This window comes from Clarias gariepinus, chromosome 10, assembly GCF_024256425.1.
Source record: "Clarias gariepinus isolate MV-2021 ecotype Netherlands chromosome 10, CGAR_prim_01v2, whole genome shotgun sequence".
Taxonomy (NCBI): domain Eukaryota; kingdom Metazoa; phylum Chordata; class Actinopteri; order Siluriformes; family Clariidae; genus Clarias; species Clarias gariepinus.
The window spans coordinates 12241745-12263656 of NC_071109.1; the positions used below are offsets into that span (position 1 = coordinate 12241745).

The following is a 21912-nucleotide window of genomic DNA, read 5'->3' on the forward strand; positions in this document are numbered from 1 at the left end:
CAAAGACACGCAGGGTAGGCTAACTGGCATTTTAATGTTTCCCATAGTGTATGAGTGTGCGCTTGTGTGTCATACCATGGATTGTCCTGCGATGCGTGTACACTGCCTCATGCCCTGAGTCCCCTGGGAGAGGCTCCAGGGCTCCCAGGACCCTGTACAGAAGTAAGTTAGACGACGCGGTGGCTTAGTTGTTAGCGCTGTCGCCTTACACCTCCAGGGTCTGAGTGAGTTTGATCTGCGTGTATGGAGTTTTCATGTTCTCCCAGTGCTTGGCGGGTTTCCTCTGGGTTGTCCCACAGTTCAAAGACATGCAGATTAGGTTAATTGCTCAGTTCAAGAATGGAATTTCTTACAGTTTGATACCTGAGGCTTATCTTATAACAAACTGGACTCCATATTAACACATCATCTGTTATATTAAACTTCCAACAGCGTGAAACAAAATATGACTGAAAAACAAGTCCTGCTATCCGTTATCACCAAAATGAGGATGGGTTCCCTGTTGAGTGTGGTTCCTCTCAAGGTTTCTTCCTGTTGCCGTCGGCTTGCTCGTCAGGGACAATCTAATCATTCTGAATTATCCATGGTGTTTTCTCACATTTCATACACATTTCCATAATTTTCTTATGATTCTGTAAACCTGCTTTGTGACAATGACCATTGTTTGAAGCGCTATACAAATAAAATTGACATGAATTGAATTGAACTGGCGTTCCCAAATTGCAAGTAGTGTGTGTATGACTGTCTGAGTGTACAGTATTTGTGTGCTCTGCCATGGATTGGCCCACCTCATGCTCATAAAGTCTCCCTGGATAGGCTCCAGACCTATCCTATACAGGATTTAGTAATACAGATGTTGAGTGAGTGAGTGATTGAGTGAGTGAGTGAGAAGGAGTGACTTTCTGACTTTTACTCTCAAAAAAAAAAGATCTAAAAATGTCCCCCTCAGGGGACATGAGGATCAACTCTGGAACAACGTTTTAATTCTTGTGTCTGACAGCTTTGCAAGTAACACAACAATTGTTCAAAGTAGATTCAACTAAGTGGTCGATAACTTTAAATGATAAACCAGAAAAAGGGTACATCACTTTTTCCGATAAACAAAATGGTTTAACTAAGCTTAACACATACTATTCCATTAACCCTTTAGGAAATATGTAATGCACAATCCACATCATATTAAATTTTTTGTGAAAACATTTTTTTATGCAAACGCTTAAACAACAATCATCACATAACTTTTCTCTGGTAATGAGCACTAAGCAATCAAATCAAATATCAAGTAACCCAGATTCAAGTGATCAGACCTTCGTATAAGTAAAGAGCGGTATTATTATACCATCAGTGTCCCTGCGATGTCCAGCAGATGATGCACTTCCCTGTCTTACATGTTGCTGACTGCAGTCTCTTACACGCAGAATTATATACACAGACCCTATACTGTTACATCATAGAAGAGTGTGTGTGAGGTGGCGATTCTCTGTCACAGTTGGTGCCTGAATGTTGAGTCTGTTACTTTTCTCCATTAGTGACTGTGAGGTGATGCATACCCAAGTAAAAAAAAAAAAAAAGTATGCTAAGTATATTAAATCCTAGCATGCCAAAGCATACTTAAGTGTATACAATGGAACATTAAATTTTGTACTAAGTGTATATAATTAAATTGTACAAAAGCACAATTTGAAGTGTATTAAGTATACTATTGTGTGCTAAAGTGGAACAACTTTAAGTATACTTAGTACACTTAAAGTATATGCCTGTGTGTGTACTAACGTACATACCTGACAGTAATTAATACAATTTAAGTATATATTTATTGTATTATAAGTACATTACAGCTGTTTTTACTGTGTTACAAATACATGATTAATATACGATGAGTATATTCTTGTTGCTGCAGTAGCTGTTATACATCTGGCCATCTAAAAGTGCTAAAAAAGTACACTTTGTGGTTAATACAAATATACTTTATTATATAATATAGTACACACAGTCTTTTATAATACAGTATTGCAAATGTATTAACAGTACACTAAGGGTGTTTAGGATAATTTATAAATGCTAAATGTATTTTCTACACTATAACATGTTTTTGAAAAGCATAGCATCAGTATGAGGCAGATTTTATTCACGAGTTCAACAGATTTAATTTGCACAATGTTACAAAAAACAGTCCTATACAGTAGTTTATTTGTGTTCAACAAAACATCAGGTTGTCTTACAAACACACAAACTAAATTTAAACCAAGACAGACATTAGTATTAGGACTCTACAGGTACAGTATTAGTTTAAACCTGCTCTGTTGATTCTAACTGTTACACAGAGACTAAAAACAGGCCAGTCTATGGTTGGCTGGAATAGTTGTGTAACTTTATGATAGTGAGCGCGCATAAGAGAGAGAGAGTGAAAACATAAATTATCTTGAACAGGCAAAGGGGTGTTCAGTGCGCAAAAACGAGTTTGAGAGCAAGCGCGAGAGAGAAAGATTCAGCGTGCAAAAACGAGTCTAAAAGCGCGCAAGCACGAGAGAGTAGTGCACTAAATATAAGCATAAATAAGTAAATATGAATAAGTACATTTAAATTTAACTAATAATATACTGAGAGTACCGTATATTAAAATTTTTATTCTAATGTACTTTCTGTACATTTGTTAAAATTATTATTTTGAGCATATATATTTTTTTTTTATATACCAAAAATAAATTGAAATACAAAGTTTAAATAAGTGTGCTTTAAAAATTAGACCAACCTTTTACCTAAAGTTTATTTTCCATTAATATATTTTTGGAAAGTGTACTATAATACAATTGTTTTGAAGTATGTTTTAAGTTTAAAATTCCAAAATTTGGTAAAAGCATGATGTTAGTATACTTTTTATATACTAACTAATGGTACAACTTTTTGTTAGTATATTTCCATGTACTATCGATATATTTGTATATTACTGTCGATATATTTGTAACACACTAAAGTGTTTTTTTTTCCCCCGCTGGGGTACTGTGATGTCATACTCCGTTCATGTCACAGTTGTTCCTTGTCGAATGACTTCAGCTCCATCATTTCACTAATTTTAGCTTTACAAGTATAAGTGATCAGTTTAAAGGTGAAATAGTAATTTCATAATGTTTAATTAATTTAAATATCATGTGAGAAATGTAGCACAAAAAAGAGAAGTCTTATGCCGCGTCCCCAGCCTGAGTGCATTACATGGCTGAGTAAAGAACTATGTGCTATGGTCCAGGAGACTTGTTTACACTTATGGATGAGATGACTGTCAGTCATTTTGTAGACACTGCCCCTGTCTCAGTCTCAAATCAGCAGGCTCCCAGTGCAGCCAGGTATCTCTCCTGAGGAAATCAAGCAGTCTAAACAGAATAAACACCGGCAGTGCTATTCCAGTGCTTGGAGTAATTTATTGCTGGTGAATGGGATGGAGCTGGACCCACATTTATCCACATTGCTCCTGTTCAGGTCTGTAAACACAATCTGGATAATGCTTTAACTTGTTTGACTGGCTGGCTTTACATAACAAATTAAGCAGATGTTCATTTGCGTGTTTATTTAGCTGTAACTCAGCTTTAAGCAACTAAGTGTCCAAATGCACATCGTGCCACGGCAGTTCAACTCTAGTTAGCCTGCTAACTCTTGATCAACCAGCGTGTCATTTTTGTAAGAAAAGGAATCTTTTCTTAAAATCTTCTTTTTTAAGATAAGAAAAAGAAAATTAAAAATATATATTCAGCAAATTTGACCATTTGAGACCCAATTTATTGCCAAATGTTGCCAAATCGTTAAATATAACACTACAATAAAGTAAAAATATCAGTAAATAATACTTAGGAGTCTTAAGATATACAGTTAGTGAAGTATTATCGACCCCACACTAGTGGGTGGTTTTTGTTTCCATGCATGCTTTGATGCTGTAGTACACTTCTGTGATATTGATGTCTTCAAATACCTCCATCCATCCAAGGTTTAAATAATTCATTATATACTTCAATAAAACTTCATGTGATTGTATATTTACATTACCTTGAATCTCTGAAACTTAGAGGAACCAGGAACAGCCTTATGCTTTCTTATATCTCCAACACATTATACGTGGCTATTGGCCATTTCCTGAACAACATAGAATATGGTGCTGTTAGTGCGACATCACCCATATTCAGGTGAGTAAAAGTATAGGGTCAGATATGTTAAAATTACTTTAGAAATTCAATTAAATTCAATTAATGACTATATTTGTTTGTGTATCACTTGCTTGTAATAATCAATCAATCTGCCAACCCACTAACATCACCAAACCAGTATAATACATTTTTTTATGGTGTTTAATGGGTTGTAACTTTTTCCTTTCGGTCTTCTCATTAGAAGGTGAAATGTATGATGCATTAAGTTAAGTTCTGGTGATTGACTTGGCAAGTTTCAAACCCTCCACTTTCTCCTCTGATACCGTTCCTTGTTGTGTCAGCACTGTGTGTTCTGGGTCGTTGTCTCGCTGCATTAGACTGGAAGCATTCTCTGTACATTGACTGACATTGTTCTACTGTAGACCCATGAATTTTTTTCTGGTGCTACCATTATAAGTTCCATCATCACCTGCTCGAAAATAATGAGCCTGCTCATGCATGCTCAAGCCATAATGCTACAGTACCTTTTGTTTTTTGCTTTGCCTTTAAACATATGATGCCTTCACCACTGCCCTGTGGAGGATGTTAGTGATGTGAGTTTTTTTTTTTAACTTGTCTTCACAGCTGTCACAAAGTTTTCTTCGCCACTCTGTTTGATGTCGTTGGTTGTTACTCTACCAGTGGTGTCTTTCTACTGTATTTCAGGACACTCTAAATTGTTAAATTGGCTATCTCCAATGTATAGTATGTGCAGTGGCTCTGATCGATCAATTTTCCACTTTCTTTTTTTTTTACATTTAAAATGGCTTGTTTTTCTTCCATAGAAATCTCTGTTGCTATTCAACAAATGCACTTATTTCAGGCCAAACCCTGGGTATTTCCCAAGCCTACATATTGAGATGTATGTGATATTTGCATTACATGTTCCAGTATTAATGGGAGGGGGTTCAAAAAGGTTTCATGTTCTAAGTTGTTTAATACATCTAGATGTAAATCTAGATAGAATGTTGATCTATCATCTCATATTAATCATGTGATCTTAAATCCAAATATCTTTAGTGTACAAAATTCAAGAACTGGCCCTGCTGTCATTGTCACCTTTGGCATTTTCAGAGGGGACTGTAAACAAAGTGACTTGTAACTTGTAAGTGTACGTCAACCTTGAATCGGAATAACATCTCATCCATATAATTAATAATTTAGTTCTTTTAAAAAAGAGTGATGATTACAAAGTCAAATTTTCTGTTTGCAATAGAAATTATGCTCTTTTTTGCCCTCTAGTGGACAACGACAAGCTCTATAAATATTAAAACTGTAATTCAAATAAGGTCCACAAGAAGATTTTAATTTAGATTGCAAATTCTACATTTATTTAGTGGGCCAGATTAGGGCCTCTGTAGAGCCAGTGCCAGCCAAGACGCTGTATTTTATGACATCCCTTTTATAGCATGCCATATATGGCCAAAAGTTTGTGGACATCTGAGCATCACATCTGTATGGTGGAATTGCCCAAATTGTTGCTACAAAGGTGGATGCACATAATAATGGTATAACTTCACTGGAATTAAGGGACCAAAACCTATTCCAGCATGACAGTTGGCCTTGTACACAAAGTAAGGTCCGCAAAGATGTGGTTTGTCAAGGTTGGAGTGGAAGAACTTGAATAGCCTACACAGAGCCCTGACCTCAGAACATCTTTGTGATAGACTGGAATGGAGACTGCACCGTAGGCCGCCTCATCCGACATAAATGTCCTCAATACGGCTTTCGTGGCTGAATGGGCAAATCCCTGTAGCTGTGCTCAAAAAGTTAATGGAAAGCCCTTGCAAAAAAGTCGAGGGTTATTACAAAAGCAAAGGGGGATTAAATCTGTAACGGGATGTTCAACAAGCTCACGGTGAGGTGTCCGCATACCTTTGGCATACACATACTTGTTTTTTACTTTTTGTGTAAATTTAGATTAATCATTTTACATTGTTGTTGTAGAATTTGTAAACGTAAAATAATTTTAAATTCATACATTTTTTTAAATAAAAAAATGTATTAATAATATTTACATTATATAAAATACAGTAATATTTATTCAACAGTTTAGGAACTGCCAGTAGGGCAGAGGAACCACCTTTCATGTGTAATGTTGCATTTTCATTGCATTGTTAATACATGTTGTGTTGCCGTTTGGAGTTTGCGTTAGTTATGCACGTATCACCACACACCTAAAACTAAGACTATGACTCTAATTTACAGGCTGATGAGAAGCAGCAGTGAAGCTCAGGAGATATTCTGCTTGCATTTTTCTTGGTGACATTTTGCTGGAGCTTAATGCCCCAAAGTACCTTCAATCCTAAAAATAAACAGAAAACCACGAGGACATTGTGTGCTTGTCAGCTTACCTTCATAATTTTTAATCTTTAAAAAAATAAAAAATAATAATAATAATAATAATTTAACTTGACATTTTGGCAATGTTTAAGGTTATTTACTTACCCTAAAAAATTATAATAAAAAAAAATATATATAAAGGCCCTCTATTTACTCCATGCCTTTGTGAATGATGCTTACAGAATAATTTGTTATAATTTGTAATTTTGTAATATGTCATTTGTAATGAGATTCTTCATTGTATACAAAATAATTATTACATGTGTTGTCTTATGTTCCGTTTTATCATACGCCTACATACGAAGTGACTTGTAATCAGTCAGTGGAGCTTGGACATAATCAGAACAACTGTTTTTAGGGATTTTTTAAATAAAAATTAAAAATTCATATGATGACGGCAATAATAGTATAAGGAGATCAGAGGAAATAGCAACTTAGCAATAGGTCTTCGAGCTCTATTGTGTATTCCTCAGGTTTCTTTGCATGGGTTGGATCAGATGCTGGTGAGGGTCGAGAAGCAAAGACCATGGCGTTTAGGTCAGCAGTAGGAGTATTTGATGAATCAAGGTTCTCAGCAGGCATTGTAGAGGGTCAGATTGACCATATGACGGGTCATGGCAGCAGACTGGCACAAGCTGTTACCCGCTTGCTTCTTAGCTTCAAAAGGATCCTGACTAGGAAGAAATAACCAAATCCATAACTTTTTGAATTAATTTGACATAGGGCCCCTGTCCAATCCCCAAAGCTCAAAAAAAAGCTTTTTTTTTATTTAAAGGTATAACCAAAGACTACATGACACGCCAAAGAAACCTAAGGAAAGTGGACAAAAATACTAAAACATACCCACTTCTTGAATTACAGCTTTATATTCACATACACATTTTTGTCAGGACCTAGGTATTACTGGTATCAAGGCTTTGCTAATTTCAATATGTCTTCTTTTTAAAGTAGACCTGTAGTTTTTTCATCATTGATTCATCTTCTAGACCTGAAGGGTCGCAGGGGGCCTGAAGTTTCTCCCAGGACAATTGGGACATAAGGCGGGGTACACCTTGGACAGGGGGTCAATCCCTGTCCACGTACATACCCGATATGGGAATTGAACCCTCGACACTGAAGGTGCGAGGCCACAGCGCTAACCGACCAAATATCCCCACAAGGTCACAACAGGCAGATAAACCTGGATTTATGGTGAGATTTGCAGATTTGCATTATTTAGAGCTGCAAAAGTAAGACATATGTTGTATCACAAGTTCCCACAACAACCATTCACTTGTTTTATTTTGACACTTAAACCTCACTGCAGTAATAAGCCAGGTAGAAAAGCTTTTCTTCACACCAAATATATATGGAGTAAGTGTATTTCACTTCATAATGATAAGCTTGTGTATGTGGGGATATACTGTATACCTATTGTGTATATTTCATACATCTTTAATGGCGACTACATATGTAGCACAATCTGTGTGATTTATGTTTTGTATGACCTCACTTAGAGATCAGTAATCTTTTCTTCCTTGCTCGCTCTAATGCTGCATCTCTGCTGGTGCTTCTTTAGATGTGTATATGAGTAATGACACAGACACTCGAACACTATTCATCACATGAGCAAAGCTATGAATGAACAAGAAGCCAAGATGGTAATTATGGATGTGGAAGTGAAGGGCTTAGTGAGTTTCATGGGCCTGTTAGCTTTGCATTTAAGGCATGCTCTCCTGCACGTTTAGTTTATTACTTTATGTTTAGTTATTACAGGTCAGGATTGGGATGTTTAGAATTGAAATAGCAATTTGTGGACAGCGTGTATTGCATCGTGCATGGATCAGCCTTGTATATGCGTAAATGCCGTTAGACTAATTTCATTTAGTTATTAGAAAGACAACATATAATATAATAGCTTTTGGTCACACAATACAATATGGATGTTGGTATTCGTGCATGCCACTTAGAACAAAAAAAGTGTCTTGATGTGCCAATCTTTGATCTCTGTGATTCATGATATCAAAATGGACATCATTCATGTTCTGTATGTCAAGAACTCAACTGGGTTGTATTTCTCTGCTGTGCCTTTGTCTCTCCTAGTGAAGTGTATACTTCCTCTCTAGTAGCAATACAAATGTAAAACAGCTTAATTGACTTTCCGCCCAAAGACGAGGCTTAGCACGCGCAACATGGTAATTACTCACTGACCCGGTGAGACTCTTGTGTGCCGAGGAATTGCAAGCTCGAGCCCACACGTGTCTTATCTATTGTTCTACCTGGAGATGAAAATAAGGTCCCACAATTGACTTTTGCTATATTCAACTTTGGTTGTATAGAAAAGAGTCTATTTCATGTCATGGTTTATTATCAAGCTGAATCACCTTGCAGATATGTTTTGCCCCAGACAAACCCTTTGAAAACGATTTGGCATTTATAACTGCAGTGAAATTCATGTCTGATAAATTAGTAGCAATTTGCCCATCGCAAAAGGTTGCCGCAGTAAGGGCAAGGCAGTGGTTTTATAACTAATTTATTTAAATGAGTTTGTTCTTAATTGGCTATCCTAGTTAAGTAAAGGTTAAATAAACAGCGCGTTAAGAAAAACGTTGAGTGACAGGCTAGCTTAACGCAAAGCCAATTATGGAAGGATTTCCTGTGCTGGGGGCACGGGCACATTGTTGGATGTTGGTTTATTCTTCAGCTGAATGCAAAAGCCAGAGGGATGCTATTTCATGCAATCAACATCCCTCAACTGACATTTAATACATTGTGTGCATGACTGCACGACTGCAGAGGGCCTCTCTTGCTCTCCGCTGCTTTCGGCAGCCTTCGCTGACAGCACACACAATGCACAGTGCAAACTGTATTATTTCAGCCCTGTGGCTGACTTCTCCACTCATAAACTTCTGCTCACGTTCATTTTTCTATAAGGACAATCTCTTCGTCTCCTTTTTAACCTTACCTTTTTACTATCTCTTTTTATATATAACGGCTACTTGGAAATCTCATTTTGCTTTCACTTAGTGTAAATGAAATTCAGCTCCGTGGTTTACATGAGCCTTTAGTGCAGGTTAATTCCACACATTAGGAAGCGAATGTGTCCGGCTACTTTATTTATAATAAATTGAAATCTATATTTACATAACAAGTCTCCTGGGGTTAAAAACTACAATGTTGACTTAAAATTGAGTGGAACATGTTGTGTTGTGTTACCTTGGTGACGGTGGACGATGCAGCTGTTTAAAAATTTAAGTTAATGTCCTGCGAACGGCTCGGGTTCTTGACACTCAAACAAGTTAAATCACTGCATAGGTCAGCATACTGAGAAGTAAACTCTCTTTAAGCAATATCTCATATAGATGCAGCTGTCACTATAGCCAAGGGACATGCTCACTAAGACAATTATATCAAGTCCTGTTTGTTGCTTTCTTCAGGTGGGACAGTGGAGATGATGCACAAGCAGAGTGACACTCTCTCACACTGATGGATGTCCTAAAGGAGACAGGTCTCCATGTGCCGACTTTGAATTCAGTGCAGACCAGTGCATTAGACCAGTCTGGTAAGTCAAAAACATGTAACTCTGATTAGAATCTAATATCTGGTACTGTTCTTCACTTCACTTCTGACCCCATTATCATTCGACTCTAATCTTAGCTTGGTGCCTTTTAAGTTAAGTCTTTATTCGTCACATATACATTACAGCACAGTGGAATTCTTCCGCATATCTTCTGATGAGTAACTCAGTGCCTTAGCCCTCTGAGCTACCACTGCCCCTAAATGACATGACATGCTTCAGTCCAGGTAGCTTCTGTAGACCATTTATATAAGTCTGTCAAGCTTTAGTTTATCATGAACTGCCCTATACTCGATTCTAGCTGAGGGATTTGAACATAAGAGCTGAGCCAACGCCATTGTCATAGTCACAAAGATGAGTACTGTAGCAAGTCCTCTCTCGGACCAAGTGAATAACACCACTATTGAACTCTGGATCAGAGCCTTTTTTCCAGAGGAACAGCAATGGACCATTCTGCAGTTACTCGTTGCTCATTACCAAAATATGGTGCAGAGAAATTGATCTTTCTCCACCATTCACAAATGCCAGAGGCCATTAAGGACCACGCTGACAGCTGCTTTAACAAATGGCGGCAGTTGCTTGCTCACATATATTTTGTTTCCTCTACCCCTGGAATTTAAGTGCTTTGGTGTTATGTAGCGTCAGACGAGCGAACCCGCAATACACTGGAAACGTCAAGAGAAAAAATCTTACTTCACTCTCCCTTTACTTTATTTCTGTGGCGCAAAGTTATTGGAAAATTGTCAGCATGATATTTTAATTTATACCAGCTTTAGACTTCCTGCTGAGATCCTCGGAATGTCTTCACATTTGTACATATTTCAAAAAAGGTAGACGGGGTTGGTTCTGTTGGTTATACTCGTAGTATAAAGCTTTCAGAGCCTGTCAGTTGTCTTGACATGCTTCATTTTTGGCTCTTCTCAAATCAATGGAAGGGAAACTTGCTTCTCTGAATAAAAAGCATACAAGCCAGGACCTTCATCCTGCCAATTCATAACAGGCAGGCATGTGGTCATTTATTCACAGAGCTATCTGGCAGAAATCAAACCTGGACTGGGGATTGGAGACCGACTACAAATTGCAAATGTCTGGGGATGCTACCACCAGCTTTGGTCCAGACCAGTTTAATAAACCAACCATGTTTATTTTTGTGGCAGTAGACAGGATATTTCATTCGAACCTCTTAAAATCCTAACATTGAAACAAGGTTTAGTTTGCTCACCTTGCAGTGTGTCTAGCATAAACAGTGTTGGCAATGGAAGGCTCAGGACATTGTAACCTATTGCCAGAAGCCAGGACAACCCCATATGCTGCTGTATAGCTGTCCAAAAAATATATATATTTCTGCACAGTTATAGAACATACACTGATATGCAGAGAATCAAAAATAATGACTTAAAAACCTGTTAGTGTTTTTTATGTACACTCTTATGAACTTCGGATATTTAAGAGCGAACAGAAATATGTGATGCTACTTCCCTCTCACCCTTCAGTGTCAGAACCAATTAGTGAGCTTCTGTCAACTCCCTGTGATACTCTGCTCCACAGCTTGGCAGAAAGAGGAGCAATCAGCTGTTGGAACAGCTGAGGATTCTGGATGAACATGCAAAGCCGATTCCAACACATAAGAAGTAAAACTGCTACAGTACATTAGATAAAGAATTGTCGCAAGCATGGAGTGCATTCCATTGTCTAACAAACTAAAGAGGAGTACATTCCATGACCTGAAAGTGCAAAGAAAAAAATGGTTTTAGTCCACTGTGAATGAACAAAAGGGTGGATTCCCGTAACTTACATCTACTGGCATTCAAAGCACAAGAGTTTTTGCCTGTAGATCCTATTGATTTATAGGGACAAAGGGAACATTTTCTATGAGGATTGCTCACAGATGTTTGAGAGCTGTGTGGCACCGTCTATGTTACATTTACACAGTGAAAAGTGATCAAGGACTAAAAGCAGTATGGTCTTTGTATTATTTGACACAGCATTCGCCTATGACATGGAAGGTCACCTCCATTCATTTAATATACAGTTTTCTTCCTACTGTACATTGTTGTAGTTTCATCTTAAGGCACATTTAATATTAAATACATTATGAGTCATTCAGTTCATTTCGAGTTTACTTTTGAATTGTATACCTTTTTTCTTTTTTCTTACAACAAATTCAGATTTGCATTTACATCCAAAATGACAGTGTCAAGGAAAATCTTCCTGAGACAAACAGATGTTGAAAGTCCTACAAAAGACTACAAAACAATATGCATAAAGAAAAGTGTGCAGCAGAGCAAGTAAATTTGGATAGCCACCTCAACCTTTTGCAAATCAATAACATTAATCTTTCATTATTATTATTATTTATTATTATTATTTTAGTTGATATAGTTGATGTACAGTATATGGATATATATATATTTGTGTCCAAAATGAAAAGTTTCTTATGCCTGTATAAATAAAAGGTTGATGAAAGAAATATAGTCAGAAAAATATTATAATTTACCATGATCAAGGATCAGTTACACGCTTGTGGAAGTTGCATCATAAAAAGTCAAAAGCAGCTATTTTTAATAGTGCACGTAACAGAATTTGCACACAAAAAATGCACGGAGAACTCACAAGATTGGGAGTAAACAGCTGTGTGTGTATGACTATAAGAAAACCAATATGTAAGTCAGGCTCCTCAGAAAAAAAGGATTTACTTTTCTAGAAAGCATAAAGATTGCACCTTAGAACAATGTGATCTGATGAGCCAAGATAAATTTTATTGCATAGCCATGGGCATATTTGGGTAACTAGGGAAAGAAGTGCATGAAGTGATGCACCCATAATGCATTGTGCTCACTCTACAAGCTGGGGTATGATCTGCAGTTGGTGAAGTCAGCTGACTACTTGAATTTACTGAATGACCAGGTTATCTGATAACTGGATTTTTTTCTTCCCTGACGTCATAGTATGTGGGTGTGTGACTGAATTTTAGACTTCCAACTTGTTTAGGAATTGCAGGGAGCTCAAGGCACTCATAATTTGGTGAGGTTTTCATAGTAACTTGACATATGACTGCTAAACAGTTTAATGTGCCAGTTGTGGCCTTTTTTGAAGTTATTTATGAAAAATTATCCAGATTCTACTGTAAGTTGGTTCATAGGAGCTCTCAATATGCAGTCGAAAAAGGTGCTGATATACTGTATGTGAAGGAGAGCATCATTAGATTAATAAAACTAAACAGCTCTATTATAAAGATACATTCTTAAGAAACAGGACTGCACTGGTGAGCTCTGAACACCCAAAGCCTTGAAGGCCACCAAAGACAAATAAAGGGAATAACTGTACAATTCGTTCCTTTGTAAAGAAAACCCCTTTTACAACATTTGTCAAAAAATGCTCTGGAGTAGTTATTTGAATCATTGTCAAAGTGTCAAATCAAGACACTTCATGGGACATATTCATTATGTCAAGATACCATTTACTGATAACACTCAAGAAGAGATTAGACTTGGCTTAAGGACTTCTAAAAAAAACCTGATACAGGATTAACTTGTACCAGAATGATTGAAGGAGAAGAATGGAGAGAAGGAATGGCTCATCTTCCTAAGCATACCATATCATATGTCAATCAGGCTGGAGGCAACAGAACGGGGTCAGTGTAGATAATAATAAAAACAAAAACAAAAAACATATATATATACACACACACACTGTATATAGACTGTGCTCATCATGCATAATGGCCCAAAGCGTATTGCAAAACAAGAAGAAACAGAATATTCTTTAAGGGCTGAGTCAGTCACCTAGCCTCAACTCAACTCAAAATTCATTTTACTTACTATAGACAAAAATGTAGGCAGAAGTACCGAAAACATGCAGCAACTGAAATTTGCCCTAATAACCATCCTATATCCAATAAAGGCAAATCAGCTCAAGGGACAAAACTCATAATTTGGTGAGGTCAATGGATCCCAGACTTCATGCAATAAATGACAGGAAGGTATTTGCATCTAATTATTAAAAACCCTTCAATATTTTTAATCATGGTAGCCTGTCCAGTTACTTTTAAACCTGTAAAAAATATAGTAACTGTAGGATAGTTGTAGGCTCTAAAATGTTAATGCATGTCATTTCCATCACATCATCCATGCGTAGGTTTTAAGAGTAGTGAAGCGAAGACTAGAGCTACCAGGTCTACATACTGTACCAGCCGTAATTTTATTCTCTTTATATCTCATATTGTCAACTGTGTCTTTAGAACATTATATTCTTTTGAAAGATATGAAAACCTCAATCTTTTCCGGTATATAAAAAGGGCTGTAGATCAAAAAGTTTTATACCCATTTTAACATTGTCAAATTTTAGAGAATGTTGAAAAAAGTGGCTCATGAGCAGTTATATTTTAACGAGTCAAATATTTTTTATAGACTTCATAGATATGTTTCTACTTTGTTGCACTGATTAAATTACAAGAGTGCTGGATGACAAATTGATTGACAATTCTTCCTTTTTTACATCTTGCTACTGTTAACCACAGTCTAGAATTGGTAATATAGAATCCAAATGTTTTAATAATTATATAAGCTGATGATCAAGCAATGCTGGCCCCACACAAGGACGAGAATGAATTCAAGTCAAACCTGATAGCCAAATTCAGCAAGGTTAAAATGTGGCTTAAAGACATGAAGCTTTTTCTTCATATGGGACTGAATTTATATTATTTGCATCTAAACCTTGACTAGTGTTGTATTAGAAAGCCAGTATTTTCCTGCTAAACCCTCTGGTTGCTAGAGTATGCCTTTTTTAAATGAAATTTTATTGATAAGGTGAACTTAAGGTTGCTGGCTAACACTTTTAGTTCTTTAGCTCAGAAAAAAAGTTGGACTGGATGTCTTGGTTTTCTCTGTATTCTGAAGTGTTATTGTTTTCGTTTTCTGTGAGATTTTTATAATGACATTTCATGTCTTCGACTTCCCAATACCAGTATTTCCCAGTATTCACTTCACTACAGTTATATCATATTGCTTCTTGAAACAATTTAAATCTTTTAAATATTAAAACATGTCTACACTTGTACCCTTTTTATATTTTTGGGGGCATAAAATAACACATTTACAAACACCACTTTTATTATCTGGTCAAATTATCTAACACATGTTTATTTTACCAAAGCTACCGCATTACTGCCAATTTGTGTTTCGGAAGGAAGGATCGAAACCTATATGGGTGCGTGTTACTCCAGGTTATGTGGAGTAAGAAATTAGAGCATATTGAACATAAACAACAGGCAACCACCAACACTACTATATAAAAGTAAAAGCATGGCTTTTTTATGGAAAACTGGGAACTGTTTGTGATTCTAGACATTTGGAGATTGTCTATTGATTCAGCCACAGGAGCATTGGTAAGGTCAGGCAGTGATGTCAGGCAAGAATTCCTAGCACATAGTCAGCATTCATCCTAAAGGTGTCCCATGAGGTTGAGATCAGGTCTTCTTTGAGGTGCATACCACTTAAGTTCTTCCACTACAGTCTTAGCAGACCTTGTGTTTATGGAACTCGCTTTGTCCTCATTGTAGTGCTGGAACAGGTTTGGCCCACTAGATTCAATCAAGAGAAATCTTAATTCTATAGCATACAAAGAAGGTTTAGATAATTGTGTACTCCCCAGGTTTTGGGGAGACCCGTATATCCGCATAGTGATCAGGGGTCATGCTTTTGACCACATAGTGGGAAGTGGGGAGGATATTATTTATATAGTCAATGAATATATATAGTCTTCATTTTGATTCAGGCATTGACTTTATTGTTGAAATTGACTCTGAGTATACAAATGAAATAAAACTAAGTAATTATTGCCATTAATATCCATGTTGTAATGTGCTGATATTATGCTTTCTGTCTTTGTGTAGGATCATGTGACCTGAGAGGTAATCTAAAGTTGTATGGTGCTACAGATAACACCTTCCCCCTGTCCTCCTCGGTTGCTGTATTGAGTGCCCAAAGAAGTGGTTCAGACGGCCATAGAGTAGCATTGGCATTAAGAGAGTACTGCCTCCCAAGCCCACCCTCACCTCTGACTCTAACTAAGACACCCGAGCAACCTACTGATGAGTCCAGCAGCTGTGCCATATCCCTCACAGCTTGTGTTACCAAGGATGTAAATCCCTGGACCCTGTCAGAGGACAGTAATAAAGCATCCCTCACCATAATGGAGCCAATTGGCATGTCTGGGATGACAGAGGACTGCCTAATCCAGCAAAACCGTACTTGCCTGGGCTGCGCCGTTGAGACAAAGGATGCACTGGATACTGAGCCTATTATTAATCTAAAAATGACTGACGTGAACCATGAATATGATGCTTGCTCCATCTCCAACATGCAGTGTATCGGCCTCGGCGGTGAAACAGGCAATTGCTCAGAGCAGCTACTGGCTGACCAGCTTTTGATCTTTCCCATGCCTAAATCTCAGACCGGAGAAAAAAAGAATTTAGATAAGACAGAAAATGACCCAGATCAGTCATCCAGAAGCATGTTTGAAGGTCTTCTGCTGGACAAATGCAATGGAGAGAATGGTCTGCTCCCCAGTTCAAACCAGGACTGGGGTTACATCGAGTCCTTTATCAGTGAGAGCAAAATAGAATTGCTGGACCTGTGTTCAAAAAATGAGCTCTCGGTAAACCTTTTCTCAGAAGAAGATGTGGATAACTATATGTTTGACGATGACGATGATTCTGCCCTGAGCAGTGACATGTGCTCGCTGAAAATCCGCTATGAGTCATTCCAGGACAACATGAGAGAAAAGACGAATGTCTTGCAGGAAGAAACCCAGTTTAACTTTTTCCCCAGTGTCATGGTAAACTCCACAAAAACAGAGGGTAGTGTGATAAAGAAGAATGCAGATGACCTTTTAACTAAACCTGAAGACCTTGCACTAGAGAATGAACATAAAGAAAATGGCAGTAATAGCTCCTTAGAGAGAGCATCTGATTATAGTCCAGAAATTAACTTCTTCATTGATTCGAGCAACTCAACTGAAGACTCAGAGGAATATAGTGATGACAGCTCTAGCACTGGGTCTATTGACACTTTTCTTCTGAGCAAAGAGAGAAACTTCTTTTCACAAAAGAATGTTTGCTCTTCCAACCCTCTAAATTATGGCTTGAGAGCAAAAAGAAAAGTCAGGTACAGTGATGACTACCTTTATGATGTTGACTCTATTGACAGTGAAAAAAACAATGAAAAGCGTGAACAGACATCTACTGGTCCAAGACAGGAAGAGGATGATGACTGGTGCCCTAAAAAGAGAAGAAAATCTTCCCGGAAAGAACCACCCGTGATAATTAAGTATATTATTATCAACAGATTTAAAGGGGAAAAACACATGTGTGTAAAGCTCTGCAAAACTGATCCAACAGTCACAACTGTGTGTTTAAATGAAAACACAGTTAGCAAATATGAAAAACTGGCACCTCTGAAGGATTTCTGGCAGAAGAAACAAAGGGAGCATGAAGAACAGCTTAGACTGCATGCAGACGATCAACACAATTTTCACCTTAATGGTAATCGCATGTTTAGTTCTAGCCCTCCCAAAAGGAAACACAAGCTAGCAAACAGACTTAGGATTCAGAGGATTCAAGCTGTGCTGCAGTCGCCCCACAAGCAGGACTTCTGTTACTCTGACCTAAAGCAGGAATCTGGCTCAGCTTGTGAGACAGCTCCCACAGCAAGACCATTAACAATAGCAGCCCCCAGTTGTTTAAGTACATTAGACCCAGATGACATCATCCACACTGTTACCCCAAAGAGCAGATCACAACGGAGAGAGGAGAGAAGAATAGGAAGTAAAATGGTTAGAATTCGGAAATTTAAAAGTGAAGCAAGGATCAGAAGTGAGAGAATGAAGAAATTTGAAGAGAACACTGAAAGCAAGTCAGACATACCTGAAGCATGTGTGGCGACAGAAAATACAGACATTAGTGGAAACAAAACAGAGACGAACTCAGCTATACACAGTCCTCAGAGTCAAACAGCTAAGACCAGTGAAAAAATAGTTTTTATGACTAACACATGCTCCTATAACAAAGCTACATCATCTGATGATGTGGCCACAGGTATGTCTGTTATCCCTGGAGGCTATCTGCAGACATTGTTGGAAGCCTCAGACTCCATGAGTGGCTCTGGTGGATCGTTTTTTCCTCAGCAGAACCCCAGGCAACAATCTCTGGGTCTCTCTCTGGAAGAGCAGCAATTTACTCCTCTTCAGCTAGCGCAAAGCTGCGTACTCTCCCCACCCTCTGAATCAGAGCTCCAACAGTCGCCTCAGAACTGCCCCAGTCTTACCCAAATGTGGCACACTCCGCTTGACCCAAATCAGCAGTTCCCCTCTGATGTCCCTGAGACAGCAATCTTGCCCAACAACTTTCCTAGTACCATGTCTTTGCCAATAGCAGAAAACCTTGCAGTTTCAGGGTACAGTCAGTTGGAGCTGGATAACAACAGAATCCTTTATGAAAAAAATTACATGCCAGAACAGGCACTACCGGCTGATTCAGATTTTCAAGTATGTCAAGTTCCCAGTATGGAAGGCCAACTACAGTTTCAAAGAGGGGCACTGCACAGTAGCAATGGAAGGCTTATCAGTTTCGATTCAGTTGGCTCACTGTCAGCTACTTCCAGCAATTACAGCTCTTTAAGTCTTAAGGCTTGTGAGAAAGATGGTGAGAATGATGTGAATGAGAACTTTCTGGCCCACTGCAGTCCCAAACTGGTGATTCAACAGAACGTTGAAGCAATCACACCACTGCGGGAGTCAACAGACTTGCTTGATATCTCCAACTTCACTCCTGATAAATTCAGACATGCATCACTGTCGGAGCTCTCACCTCCTGAGACCCCCAACTTGTCCCCACAGGTCACATGGCGAGAGCTGAAAATATCGGGAAATTCCAAGGTTCTCCAGAATGGGTCTGAGCTAATATCGGAGGGTACTCAAGAGGTGAAATGGAATTGCAACATTACAGAACACCAAGAACACCTGCCTGGATTTGGAGGAGATAATAACCAGTATCAGTTGCACAGTTCTAATAATGACAACCATATCAGCCTGGAAAAGAAGCCAATTAATGAAACTGGTGCTGAAGTGATCAATGGGAAAAAAGGCTCAAAGAAGAAAGGCAGCAACAGACAAACTTCAGGACAAAATTCTAAAAAAAGCAAAGCAACCAAACCAAAACCTGCAAAGGGAGAGAAGGTCAAGACCCCAAGACAGAATTCACGAGCATCAAAAAAGCTAAAAGCCTTATTGGATGAAAAGACTAAAGGCCAGCTTGGGGACACAAAGTGCATGACACATCAGCTGATAGATAGCAGTTCTGAGGACTGGCCCGGAATAGGCTGGTCAGAGACCAACAGTTACACAGATGATCAGCGAGAGTTTGAAGAGCCATCCAACATCCTTTCTAACATTGTATCAGGGATGGCCGAAGTGCAGCGTTTCATGATGACCTCTATCGAGCCGATATGGGGCCCTGCTACAGACATCTGTTTACCTTCAGAGGTAAATAGTCTAAAGTTAAAGACACTAAAAATCCTCGCAGGAACCTCATCTGAACCCAAGAAAAAAGGTTCCGTGTCTGCCGAAGGGGCAAAAGGCAAGAAAGGAGGGGGGAAATGTGGAAAGTCGCAAGCTAAGTTCAATTCCTCTCATCCTCTCTTCCCCCAGTTGACTCTGGGCTGTAACATGTTTGATAAGTCTAATCTTGGGGTACCAGGCGTGAATGGACCTGCACACAAAAAAATGTATCGTCATAAAACCAGCTCTAAATTCCCTCGGATTGAAAACCTTAAAGGCAAGCGGGCTGACCCAAACAAGGACATAGCATTGATGACCTCATTTGAAAAACTGAGGTAATACTTTGTAACTAGCTGCTGATGCACGTTCCTCACTTTTCCCCATTTCCCGCTCAGTCCTCACACCCTGGCACACCTGCACTGACTTAAAGCCGGAGATGCATGGAAATTACCCTTGACCCACCCTTTCTTATTTCGGCCCTCTAAAGAAGATATAGATATCTTGCATGAGAAACTACATGTACTTACAAACTACCTATTGAGTGATTGTGCGAGGCTTGATTGAGATTTTAACCTACCATGGCTGCATTTTCTTCATGCTTTTGCAATTTTTCTTGTAGTTGTTTTCGTTCTTTTTGTCTAAAGATAAAAAAAAAAAAAACCTTCATAAATGCAATGTGTCTTCTTGGGAGCCATTTTATAAAAGTGAAATTTGCTATCCTAATTGTGTGTTATTATACTTCTTTGTTTGAAACATAGTTATTTGGATTAAAAAAAAAAAAATGCTGTTGTGCAAAGTAAGCTCCTCAATTAGATTTTGTATGCAAAACAGGATGACCTCATCTTGCTCTCTCCCCCATACTGCCTGACTTTTTCAATTCAAAATGCTCATCCTACTATCCTGGATAAGCAACATCCTTTGTAGGCCCTAAAAACGTTGATAGCACACATTGGGACCATTTTGTATCAAAGACATATCAGATTAACATTTTGTCCTATTTTTTCTTACTGATGGCATGGAATTATAATTTTATTCTTATGCTTTTACTATGCTTTTACAGGAGTATTACTGGAACCTATGTTAGAGGGACATTTCTAAGCCATGGAATCTCACTTTTTTGGGTGTCTCTGTACAGAAATGCACTATTTAATGACAACAAGAGTTCTAAAGATCAATGTGCCAAATGTAAACCCTGTGCAAATTTATTAGCTATATAAAAACTGGCTGTTGAATTTACTATTCATAAGAATTTTGGCCGTACCCTTTGAAGACTGTGAGAGTTAACATTCCAGATTTTTCCCTCTTTCTTTTTGGGATCCTATATTACGTAGAGCACCTGCAGCTGACAGTGGTACACAGCCACTCACATAACCAAAACAAGACTGAACTCTCCTCTTCTTTTCCACTGACTTGCCAAAATCTATTTACCTCAGCATTGCGTGACTTTGAAAATAAAGTCAAGCAAGGAACGATGAAAAGCACAGAAGAAAATATGGACACTGTTCTGGATAACCAAGGACACCATACTGACATTAAAGGGTTAGCATGGTAATGCTTATATAATTCATTTTACAAAAATTCATAGGAATGCCCATTTCAGGTTATTTTAAATGAATGCTGAAATCAAAAGTAACACTTTGGGAGAAATTTACATAATTTACATAGGTTTGTACATGCCTGCAATGCAGGTTTAGGGAATATTACAATGTACAGAAACCTCATGTAACTGAATTATTAAAATATTTTCTGTTCCAAACGACATGGCTATCAAACTCTTAAAGAAAGCTTTGTGCACTGGTTTTTGGTACAGAAGGCCAAAATTCTGAAAATGTTTATTTATTTATTTTTTAGTCCACTTATTCAGTTAACTTATTATTCAGATAATCATGAGGTAGCAAATTGTTTATCACGACAATAAACTGGTCAGTTAAACATAGAGATAATTTCTTAGGACATTTTTTGCGAATCTTCAGGAGAAAGGGTGATACAGTAGCTTCTCAGCCTCAAGGTCCTGGTTTTGAACATGATCTTGGGCTACCATCTGCATGGAGTTTAGCGGTTTTCAGGTTTCCTCTTACTCCTCCAGAAACATACAGGAAGACAGATAATTGACACTAATTTGATTCATGGTGAGAAAGTGCATGCATGATACCTGCAACTTATTGTTATATTGTACCAGTTGTATGAGCTATATGCATTAACAATGTTGGTCACAACAAACTGTTTCATAGTCTATTAACTGGGGGGTGGTGACATTCTGAAAGGGGCTTGATTAAAAAAAAAAAA

The 21912-nt window shown here is 38.0% G+C and overlaps 1 protein-coding gene across 2 annotated transcripts in view; it reads left to right on the top strand.

The window, feature by feature from the left end:
• Window positions 1-21912, top strand: part of nexmifb (neurite extension and migration factor b) — a 66646-nt gene extending 44734 nt beyond the window's left edge. The window contains exons 1-3 of one of the 2 annotated variants that reach the window (XM_053506640.1): window positions 3404-3474; window positions 9932-10056; window positions 15965-21912. In XM_053506640.1, the coding sequence (XP_053362615.1) occupies window positions 9981-10056; window positions 15965-19965 (4077 nt within the window). In that variant the 5' untranslated portion in view covers window positions 3404-3474; window positions 9932-9980 and the 3' untranslated portion in view covers window positions 19966-21912. Of the gene's footprint in view, window positions 1-3403; window positions 3475-9931; window positions 10057-15964 lie in introns of those variants that run through there. The other variant, XM_053506639.1, reaches the window with a different exon arrangement.